This window comes from Hydra vulgaris, chromosome 04 (genome assembly GCF_038396675.1).
Source record: "Hydra vulgaris chromosome 04, alternate assembly HydraT2T_AEP".
NCBI classification, from domain to species: domain Eukaryota; kingdom Metazoa; phylum Cnidaria; class Hydrozoa; order Anthoathecata; family Hydridae; genus Hydra; species Hydra vulgaris.
In genome coordinates, this window is record NC_088923.1 from 26,540,001 (window position 1) to 26,552,500 (window position 12,500).

At 26.0% G+C, this 12,500-nt stretch overlaps 1 protein-coding gene across 4 annotated transcripts in view; it reads left to right on the forward strand.

Moving 5' to 3' along the window:
• The window catches only part of LOC100202876 (PHD finger protein 7), a 45,358-nt gene that overhangs the window by 30,710 nt on the left and 2,148 nt on the right, over positions 1 to 12,500 (forward strand). For all 4 annotated transcript variants that reach the window (XM_065795918.1, XM_065795917.1, XM_065795919.1 and 1 more), the window contains exons 4-9: positions 1,534 to 1,625; positions 3,052 to 3,153; positions 5,267 to 5,391; positions 7,447 to 7,615; positions 7,687 to 7,790; positions 10,808 to 10,921. In XM_065795918.1, coding sequence (XP_065651990.1) covers positions 1,534 to 1,625; positions 3,052 to 3,153; positions 5,267 to 5,391; positions 7,447 to 7,615; positions 7,687 to 7,790; positions 10,808 to 10,921 — 706 coding nt within the window. The remainder of the gene's footprint in view (positions 1 to 1,533; positions 1,626 to 3,051; positions 3,154 to 5,266; positions 5,392 to 7,446; positions 7,616 to 7,686; positions 7,791 to 10,807; positions 10,922 to 12,500) is intronic.

The window sequence follows — 12,500 nt, forward strand, 5'->3', positions numbered from 1 at the left end:
ATAATATAGGCGTGTATAAAAAAAAGCCTTATATGAATTTAAAAAAAGACAAATCTTTTTTACAATTTTTCATGAATAGAACCAATAGAAGGGTATTAGATGCAGTATTATTTTATATATCAGGTTTATTGCTGTAAAATATATTTAAATGTGTTAAATATAGCGCAAGTATAAAAAGGAAAATAAAATATGTAGAAATCATATAGTATTGTTTTTATAATACAAAAGGAATATATATAAATATATATATATATATATATATATATATATATATATATATACAAACTGCTGCCTTTTTCAAAAAAAACCAGGAAGTCAACACATAAACTAGTAAACGACCGAGGCTTTGGCCGGGGCTAGGTTTGATAACACCTAGCCATGACCAGGGCCAGGTTTATGATCAGGGCTGCATTAATATTGATAGATCCTATAAAAATGTTATCTTTAATTAAAATTTATAATATGAATTTTATTTAAAAACAATATTTTATAGGATCTATCAATTATAATGCAGCCCCGGCCAGGTTTATGACCGGGGCTTTGATAGATCCTATAAAATATTGTTTTTAAATAAAATTTATCATAAATTTTAATTAAAGATAACATTTTTATAGGATCTATCAATATTAATGCAGCCCTGATCATAAGCCTGGCCCTGGTCATGGCTATGTGTTATCAAACCTAGCCCCGGCCAAAGCCCCAGTCGTTTACTAATGTAAACTAAACAACTGTGCATTAAAAAAACAGCAAGTTGAACAACTTTAAAGTATGACAAACTAGTCAATCAGTGAAGCAAAATACATAATTATACAGAAAAAAAATTGTCTTTATTATCTAACAGTTCTTATTGTATTGGTTTACAAATTTCCAAAGAATACTGAAAACCCGGACTATTTTGTTAAATTCTTTTGCAACACATGCATATTTTGGCTACTTTTTAACATACCAATTATTTATCTTTTAACATAACACAGAATATTTTGGAACAGTTATAGCTGTTTAAAATAACTTGTTCAATTTTAATTTTTTATTTTTACATCAGAATATTCAAAAATTATTTTTTTTAGCATATCCTGAATGAAATAGTTTCTTTTTTTTAACTAGTAAAACAAAAAGTTTTACAAAATTGCATCATTTGAGAAGTTTTTAAAAGAATAACTAAATAAAAACAAAAATATTTAACTTTTTTTTACCAAAAGTTTATATTTTGCACGGGCTTTATTTCGCCTGTGTAAACTGATTTGCATGGGAGTGGAGGCGGCTGTGGGCTATAGCCCGCCATTCTTGCCGAAGCCTGTATATATATATAAATATATATATATATATATATATATATATATATATATATAATACATACATACACACACGTATATATGCACACACTCATATATATCTACCCACACATATATATGTGTGTGTATATATATACACACACAGATATATATATATATATATATATATATATATATATATATATATATATATATATATATATATATAAACAAATTCTGCTGTTTATTTTTTAATATATAGAATGTTGTTTTTGTGGTGAAAGTGAAAATTTCGAATATGGCACATTTTTTCAATCTAAAGAATCAAATATTGCTGCTCATCAATTTTGTTTGGTAATTTTATTTAATTGAATATCCTTTATTTATCTTTAGATTAGTTTTTAATAAATTATGCTATTATCTTATAAATTATGTATTATGCTTAGTATGCTTATGTGGCCATTTATTTATCTCCTATTTTGTATTGTTATTTCGTTGGGTGTCTTATAACACAAAAATTTGTTTTAATATACAATTTTTATTGCAAACTTCATTTTACCTTTATTTTTGGTGCAAATTTAAATTTTAAGTTTTCTCAATACTTATACTGGATTGCCACTCAAAGAACTTATAAAAATCAGGGATTTTCTAAAGTGTTGAGGGATTTACACTTGAGGATTTTGTTCCCAATTAGTGAAAATATTTATTAAAATAACAAATTTTAATATTTTATCATTTTTAATTGTTAAGGAAACGTAAAAAAAATCTTAGAGAAACAAATTTGCACAACAAATCTTAGAGAAGTGCACTGTAAGAGAAGTACACAAGATTCACATGTTGAAATTGATAGTTTTTCTAGTTATTTAAAATGTGATCTGTTAGTAAAAAAAAAAATTCTGACCTATGGTTTGATTTATATAGGACCAAAATAGAGTCCATAAAAAAATTTTTTTTCCAATAAAAAACTTGTTAAAATTAAATATTTTTGTTATTGTTTTTTGTTTGTTCTTTGGGAATTGCATTATAAAGTTTTTTGTTTAATTTTTGTGCATTTTTTTTTTAAAATATGAGGAAAATTAATTTTTTAGGCAGAAGTTAATTTTCCAAGTAGATATATATATCAAGAAAATTTTTTTTTTAGTTCTCTGAGAATTGCCTTTTTATACATTTTTGGAAAAAATACATGTAAATGTAATATTTAGATATGGTTTGCCTTGTGGCAATAAGTGACCACTAGGAATTTCCCAAAAATTTAAAAATAGCTTTAAATCAAGGGCAATAGTGTCAGCAAAATAGTTAAAGTGCTTTTTTAATAAAATATTTCATATTCCTAAGTTTTATTTTAAGCTCAATCCTATAAAAATGTATTAGGAAACATAAAATTATTGACCACATTTTTATTAACTAGAAAAACAAAAAGTTATTAAATTTGCTCAGCATGTGAATTAATGATGTCGTGCACACTATAGAATTTTTTCAAACAATTTTTATTGGTGTCAGTAATTTGTATTTAGGATCACCTAAAATATCGTAGTACTAAATTTATTTACAAAAAAATAAAAACAGAAGGAGATCATTTGCTCTTTTGTGAAGCGATTTTCATTGAGCTTTAATCACAATTTTAACTTATAGTTAATTTAAAAGCAACTAAAAAATTGTGATTTATTTGTTTTATTCTTTAATTTTAACATTGCATAAATTATATATGATCTCTTTGAAGAAAACTAATTTTATCTTTTTTTTGTGTGAGTGCAAATGAAAATATGTTTATTTTTTTAAGTTTTTTTCTGCTGGCCTCCCACAAAATGGAGATGATGCAAAAGGCTTTGATGGTTTTTTATTCACTGATATACTTAAAGAAGTACAAAGGTGCTTCAACATTGTGAGTTACTTTTTGTAATATTTTTTAAGCTTAAGCATGATTGATTTTTCTTTTTGAGTTGAACTAAATTGAGGTTATATTAATACAAAAATATAATATGTATATAATAGATTAAAAATCCATATAAAATAGAATAAGTATAAGATATAAACATAATTTATAAATTTAAGCTATAAAATTTATTATCAGTGATATAACTAGGTTAAAATCAATGATATAACTAACTTTATCATCAATACAGTCCTTTAACAATAAAATATTAAGAATTTTTCTTTATTCCGAAGGTTGCATATATAACCAAGTAATGAAAGAAATTGTGCAGAAAAACGCCCATTTTAAAACTAAAAGTGTAAAAATAGTCGAAGCAGCTCCTTGTCTTGGCAGAAATAGTTGCAATATTAGCAAAAATGAAGAAAAGCAGAAAAATTGTTTAAGAGAACAAAAAGTGAAAGTGAAAGAATATAAGCGCCTCAGGAAAAAACAATAATAATTGCTTATATAAAAAAAAGAACATTTCTCTAACCTATTAAATAAAAACACTACAAGTGAAATTCTCATTGGTAAACAAGCTACTAGATAAAACTCAAGAATATGTACTATCGTCAGTCGGTTCAGACGAAGAACAATGATAAATTTGAACTCTTTGATAAGCATACACATTTAGTTCTAAAAGCACAAGTGTCTCAAACTAAGATTCCAATTTGTGTTATTGCAGACTGAAAGGATAATGGTTCATAGTTGAAAAGAAGTTATTTAATATGACATCAAGAGATTGTTTGCATCCAGCTGATTCATTCTGCCACGTGTGCTAACAATTCATTAAGACAAGAGCAAAAAAGTGTTATGTGGAAGCAAGTTGTATAATGTGCGAGGCTACAAGCCATACTTTGATTAGGTCCTATGAAATCAAATGCTAAGCTTCTGATATCCAGGCTCATACAGTGGAACTTGGTTGATGGTAGCGTACAAGTCACTGATCAAAGGAAGTGGCATCAAAGGTACTCCAACTTCTTCAGTCAGCGTTATGAGCTGTGCTTTTGTAATGATGTTGCGGGCCTATTCCAGGCTATAGGTATTGCTTGTAATCCTATTGAATAGCGCCTATTCATAGACAATTTATTCTAAGCCTCAAAGCCGTGTTGCTTCACAATGGAAACAACTACTTGTCTCTCCCGATGACCCTCTCTGTGCATCTCACAGAGGACTGTACTAGTGTTAAAATGTTGCTGAGTGCATTAAAGTATGATTACTGCAGATGGGAGATTATCAGTGACTTCAAATGGTATCATTCATCATGGGTCTTCAAGGAGGTTTCACAAAATTTTCTTTGTTTCCTCTGTCTCTAGGACTAAAGCGCATTATTGTGCAAAGGACTAGTCACAACAGATTGAGTTTTCTGTTGGATAGAGCAATGTTACTAATATAATAATATTTTGCGCAGCTGAGCATTTTGCCAACTTATCCATTATTCTGGCAAAACACAATAGCTGTTGGTAACTAAGTTTAACATCAATGATGTAACTAACTTTAGCATCAGTAATATAACTAAGTTTGACTAACTTGAGCATCAATAAGTTTGTAATAAAAAACTTTGTACAAAATGATTAAATTACATAATTTTTGCACAAAAAAATTAGAATGTATCAAAAATTGTTTTTAAATTATAACTTAGTTTTCTTTAAGTAATTTTTTTTTCTTATTTCTGAAGGTTTTTAAGAATATTTAAGATATACAAAGCAAAGATTTTAAATTTAGTTTTACTTCTTAAACTTTAAATGCAAATAGCTTCGTGATAGAGGCTTCTTACTAAAATAATTTATGTAACTTATGTTTGATGTTCAAGTAGTAAAATTTAAAAATGTTGCTTCACAATGGAAACAACTACTTGTCTCCCGATGACCCTCTCTGTGCATCTCACAGAGGACTATACCAGTGTTAAAATGTTGAGTGCATTAAAGTATGAATTTTAAAATGTTAGTCCTTTGTTTGAATCAACAATTTGTACGATTCTGTACAAACCTTTTGAGAATTTAATTGATGGTTCTTAAAGCCATACTGCTACTGGATTTATTTAATAAAATGAAAATCTCAAACTTCTTTATCTTTCATTTAGACATGTAAAATCTGCCATAAAAAAGGAGCCAGCTCGGGCTGTTCAGTGTCATCCTGCCAATCTGTTTACCATTTTAAATGTGGATTAAAAAGTGGAATACAATATGTTTTTAAAGATGCCTTTGAGTAAGTATTTAATTTAAAGATATTTTAATAATATAAATACAGCTTACAGAATATGAATGTGGTAATGATGTATTGACTGGCTTCATAGTTAAGAGTTAGTGTTAAACCCACAGCAGGGCTTGCAATCTGCCTAGATAAAATAAAATCGCATAAAAAAAATTACTTTATTTTACTTCAAATTGTTTTGAGGTCTTTATCTTATTTAAATTACTTTTTCCCTCGTAAAAATGTAATATGTTGTCATCAAGCGTGATTATGCTTCTCTGAGATAATGTATGCAAGAGCAATCATAAGATTTAAAAAATGGTGGACTAAGCTCATAAAAAGTTTTTAATTAGTTATACATTGTTCTTTCATTGACAAATGTTTTGAAGTAGTGTCTGCAGCAATTATGACACTATGTCAACGAGTAGCTCTTTATACTTCCCAATTTCTTTTATATTATTTGCATCTGTTCACAATTTTATTTCAACTATTTATGGTAAAACAAAAACACAACTAAACAAAAACCCAAATGCTTATAAGTTCTTATTTATTTAGTATTAAAGAATAAATCAGCGAATTTTTTGCTTTTGTTATTTCTATATATTTATTTTAAAATATTATGCTGTTAATTTAATTAAGAAACACTTAACGGTTTTCGTATTTCTTTATATTTTTTTAATTATTAAAATCAATTTTTTAAAAATAAGTTCATATTTAATTCACATTTTTTTTATGATCAAAAAGTTAAGAGATTATTATAAAATGAGAAATTTAATTTAAAATTCTTTTTTGAAACTACTAAAAGTTTAATAAGAAAGTTTATAAGTTCATTGACAAATGTTAATCAATGATTCAAAGTCATGTGGATCACCAATTAACATAAACTGCTTTTCTCTAATTCGAATAAATTTCTTTTGCTCACTTTTTAATCCTATCATTTATTGTATTGTGATTAATGAATAAGTGTTGATTTGATAATATGTTAGTTACTGTGCTAAAAATTTGTTCCACATTTGAGTTTGATTCAGAGCCTAGATAATTGATATAATTTTTAGCAAATTAAGAAACTGACTTGAAAAATGTTGACTTACAAATTTCTCTTATCTGGAGATTAGCATTGCTTCAAGATTTTTGCATGAATCAAAAACAATTTTCATTCTTAAACATTTAATTTTACATTGAAATTGAATATTCCAATGGTGTTTTAAAATGTGTAGACAAAAACTTTATTTCTTCTATGCCCAACTTTTTCTCAGCAGTCCAGTTCTGAGGGTCGATGAACTGCATGGCATGATAAATATCAGCGCTATGATACCATGATTTTTGCCAAAGTTTATGCATGCCCCATCTGACATTATACTGACTAATTTTCTTTTATAATCATTGGTTTAAAAATTTTTACTGATTCTCTTGACAAAGTAATAATGTGACGTAATGCTAATATTTTATCTGTGCTTTGTTCATTGAAGGAAGACAGAATTTTACTGTTAAATTTAAAAAAAAAATTTAAATTTGTGCATAAAAAATCAATTAAACAATTGTCATTTTCTCCATCCCAAATTTTTGAATGTGTGTGATTTTATAATCTAAATATTAGCTGAACGAGTGCTGCTTTTTATGTCCACATCCGTAGTGTATGGCGTTCAAGTTAATAATATGCGTTATTCTTGACAGATAGTGTTAATGTGTTTAAAAAAATTTTATTTTTCATTATCAAGTCAGAAAAAATAATGATATTTTCATTGCTAGTAAAATATTTTGACATTTTTATGTATTTAAAATTGATTATTTGATTACTAACTAGGTTAACTTGATTAAGATTTAATGTTAGGTTAGTATTTAAGGTTAGATTGGATTAAGGTGAGATTAAAGGATAATTGATAAAAATAGATTAGGATTCATTGTAAATTAGGATAGGTTAATTAAGTAGAATTTGTTTTATGATGATCAAAACATTGCCTGTAGACTTGAGTTTATGAAGTTCATTAAGTATATTTACTTTTATCTTTATTTGTCATAAATTTCTATTTTTATTCAGTATTTTTACAATAAGTTTATTGACTGTTATAGCTCTTATTGTCTGAAACATCGCTCCAAGCAAGATCTTAGACGCATCAAAAGTTTGAAGCCTGCTCCAAAATGTCCTATTTGTTTTGATGAAATATTGGAAATTGATCATAATGAAATTTTAAAAGCTCCCTGTTGTAAAGATATGTTTATACACAGATCCTGCATAAAGGTATAATCAAAATAATTCACCTTTTTTTAAAAAATATATATATAATTTACACATAAATTTTGTTCTAAAAGATGCAAGCAAATGTCAGTGGGTATTTTTTCCGATGTCCAACCTGCAATAATTCTAATGACTTTATTGAAGAAATGTCATCACATGGTATTTTCATACCTAAACGGCAAGTTGTTAAGTTATTTAGTTTTTTTACTTCTTTTTTGTACATTATTTATTTCAAGCTTACTTAGGATAATGCATTACTAAATAAAAGAATGCTGAATTTTTATTGCATGCACTTAATTTTTTTTTTTTTTTTTGGTAGATAAAATAGTTTAAATGGCAAATACCCAATATTTTTATGTTCACACAATCATTAGAGACTCAGAACAGAAAGTTCTAAAACTTCGGCGGTCCAACTTATTTGCGAGGACAGAAAGGTTTTAAAATAATTTTACTTTTAAGGCCAAACTTTAGCAAAATTTATCAATATAAAGTTCAAGTAAAAATTTAAAAGTAAAAATTATATCTAAAAGTAACAGCTATGTCAGGTTAACCTCCTCAAAATGAGCGAGTTGTCAACTTAACATCACTAACTCTTAGTTGCCTAAATATATTTTAAATAAAATTTTGATTTTGTCATTGAGTTTTGAACTAGTTTAAATTTGCTTTTTTAATGGGTTAAGGGTTAAAATCACCTTCGCTCCCAGGCTCCAAGCATTGTAATATTTTACAGCATCCATGTTTTACATTAGTATTAACATGCAAAAGTGTTCATGCTAATCCTGTAAGTTATTTTTTATCTACCTCAGAAAAAGAAAAAAGGACAAGGGTATGCCCTTGATTTGTATAACATTGAAGAATGTTGAATATGTTTATAACTGAGCTGAATTTCTGGCTAAAATTGTTGAACATTTGCAATTGCAATTTTTGTTATCAATCGATAATTTTTGGTTTTACAAAAAACTGACTATTTTGTTAAATTTTATAACATCTGAAAATGATTGAATTTGAAAATGTCTAAAGTTGTTCAAAATATAAATTAGTCAAAGTTAATGAAAGACTACAACTTGAAGTTTTCTCTTCAATTTTTATAGAGGTAAAAATAATTAATAAAAGTTGTTTTAATTGTTTGACAAAAATGCTAAAAATTCAATCAAATTAAAAGTAAAATTTGTTTTTTTTTATATTTGATGAAAAAGAACTGATCCGTGCTTAAAAGGGCACTATAAAAAAACATTTTTGTGTAAGGACACTTACATTAAAAATTCTCTTTAAAACTACCTTGCATCTTTTTTTTCTTATAAAAAAATCAGTTATTGTAAAGTAAATGATTTTAATGTTGCTTTATGCTTTGTTGCTGAATTTTAGCTACTATATATCTATGCATTTAACTCGTTCCACAGATTTGCTATTTTAAGACTACTTCATTTTAATTTAATGTCCTAATATAGCCACCCACTACAATTACCTCTTGCGCTTGTTTGTTATATTGGATTACTTTGTTTAAAGACGATGTTTTTGTATTTAAATTATTGTCGAAAGGTCTTTCTTTGCTTTGTAAATATGATGTAAGAGTGTAACAATTTTGCTACTATTCCATCATTGCTAATTCTGCTGCAGATATAAAGCGGATTAATGCTCATTGTTCCAAAATAACTGATGATTAGGAAGTGAAGTTGCCCTTAAGATTTTCAAATTTTTGTGTTTCCATATTTCATTTTTTCATATTGTCTATATTTTCATATTTATTTATTCTTTCTTTATTTTATCAGTTATGATTAGATTTAAAGAAATGGCTTAAGGTTGTCCACTTGATCTTGTTAATCCCCCATTTATTGTTGATGTTCTGCTATTATTGCACTGTCATCAAGTTTTGTGTTGTTTGATCAAAGTGACCTTACAAAAACACAGCAAAACAACTGAGACTAAGTTTTTTATAAGTTTCCACTGAAAATATGATATAAAACTTTAGAGCTTTTTTTTTAAAGTTCAATAGATGCATAGTCCAAGTTATTGTCTAATCAAGTTGTTCAATATTACTGTCGTAATATTAAATAAATATTAATTCAAAGAATGTTAAATATATATTGATTGAAAGAATCTTGTTGTTGTTTAAGAATTTAAGTTGAATAAAAGAGAATTAAATATTAAATTTTTTTTTTTTTTTGAATAAAAGTGTGTATTATTGAGTTAAATATTGTTGTTTTAAGGTTAAATATTGTTGAGTTTATGTTGTTGAATAAAAGATTGCTGAATTATATTCATATAGATTCATACCATACCAAGTGGACAAATGGTCTCTCATGAACAACCTCAGATTTTAATGAGACTTGTTGGTTTGGTATGTATGGTGAACAACCTAAGATTTAAATGAGACTTGTTGGTGTATATCAATAAAATGAGTCCATTTCAGCTCAGTATGTATTTAATGTGGTTCTTGAGATATTCAATTATAAAATATTATATTATAAAAAGAAAAATGAATTCTAAACCCTCCATATAGAACAGACTATATTTAAAAAAATAAATGTATCTTATTTTTTAAAATAATTAAGTTTTTTGTAACAATATTTTTGAGCAAATTATTTTCAATTTGTAGTTCCCAAAACAATTTATTAAAAATATATTTTTAATTCAAGGTATTAATAAATTTGTTTTCAAAAAAAAAATGCAAAACATTTTTATTGAGAAGTTTTAAAAAAGTTTTCAAAGGTGTTTACTTAAATGTTTTCTAAGATGACATAATAATATTGTTTTTCATAAAAAGGTTTTCTACAAAAGTATTTTGTATTGTATTATTTTACTTTTTTTTTATTAATTTTTTTTATCACGACAATAAATACATTTTTTGTATTGAGACCCAAATAATAATATTGTCTTCACTTATCTGAAGAATAAATTGTTTTTAATAAATCATTGAAATTGTTTTGAATATTGCACTTAAGTTGAATTTAGGGAGCATATGTTTTTTTTAAGTAAATATTAAATTGATACCTTTTTTGAACACTTTTTTGTTATGTTTAAAATATATAACAGGTTATATATTTTTGAAAATATTTACCCTGATATATTTTTTTAAGAAACATATAACAGGTTATATTATCTTATAATATAATAGTAACAGTAATGAGATTCTTAAATTATTTTCAAATTTTAAATATTTCATTGCTGTTGTGTAAAGAATTTCTTTTTATTCAGTGACGCAGGCTGGGAAGAAAATGGTGCATTTGCTGAGCTCTTAGAAAAATATAACAGATGTGACTTACTTTACTGCTTGTGTAAAAAAGGAAGAAGCTATTGCACCAAAGCTGGGTAAGCTTGTTTTATGTAGTTTGTGTGGTTCATATTAACTAAGATTTAAAACTTTTTCTGGATGAAAACTGATAAGGAATTGAGGGAGAAAATTTTATTTTCCCTCATTTGGTAATTTTGTTATAAGAATATATATAAGCTATAGAAGCAGGTCTTGTAGTTTTCTATAAACATGCTTGTCGCTATGACCATGTAGCTTTCCATATAGAGGATGCAAATCTTGAACATTAAAATAAAAGGAATTTAAATCATTTTATATCTTTTGCCAACTGTTTTAATGTTTCTATGAAATAAGAAAAAGTTCTACAATATTTTATTTTATCTAACTTTGTTATTGAGTCATTCTTATCAAGTTTCTGTGTTGTTTTAAATTGTTTGCATACACCAAATTCATCATTAAATTGAGACATCAGAATCATAATATAAATAAAAACGAAATAAGAAGAGAATAGTGTCAAGGTGAAATCATAAGTTGTAAATCTGTGGAATTTTTCTACAATGTTATTAATTTAACATAGGAAGGAGGCTGTTAGCAGATATTACTCCCATATATGGAAGCTTATAATTCACTTCTGATAACTCCCTAAATAATCTAAATAAGGATCAGTTTACTCTATATTCATAAAAGTGAAAAACTGTAATGATGTTAATTTATTGTCAGATCCGATATGGTTGATAATAGCAAATGAAACTCTCCATTTTGTACTTATATTAAACTATTTTAAACTGTATTAAAAAATGTAATAAAATTTTTACTTTAAAATCAGTAATTGCATATGTTTTTTAGTATTGTAAATACTTTTACTTTTTTTTAGAGAGATAAAGCTTAAGAACAAATAATTTTTAAGATAAAGCAGTTCGGTCAAAAGTAAACAAAAATGTCTTATCATAAATTTACTTATCAGAATCTTGTATGTTAGTTACAAGATAAAATAAACCACATAAAGAGAGCTTAAACTTTAATAAATCTAATTGCAAGTCAATTTTTTCTAAAAGGAAACACTTTAAGAACATCACAGAAGTCTCAGTTAAAGAATAAACTTAGCTCTTGAAGAGCAAAGTTTATTGATGGTTTTTGAAACTATGCTGTACTTTGCTTGTTAATCAGGTTTTAAAGTTTTATTATGAATAAAAAAAATTTAAAGTGTTATTATGAGTAAAAGTGGTTTAACTGGGGAGTAAGTTTACATTTGTAGTAATTAAATTATTTAAATGGAGTAAACTGTCTGACAAAGTTTTTATACTAACAAAAATTAGTTTTAATTAAAAATTATAATGGTCTAAAGAAGTTGGTTTTATCCTAAAGAAAACAAAAAAAAAATTGTTTTTCCCTTAAACATGTTTTATCTTTAAACATTTTACCTAAACTTCTTTCAAACTAAATTTATAAACTAAATTCAATTTTAAATTTCATTCACTTTTTGTGACCGTTTACTTTTTGTGATGTTGATGGATTGAAATATTCTAAAAATTTTTGTAAAATTTTACAGAATTTTAAACTAGTTTTAGAATGACAGTAATTAAATGCTGATTTAATTTTTTTTAACTCCTTTTTTATCTTTCATTTTTGCAATTTACC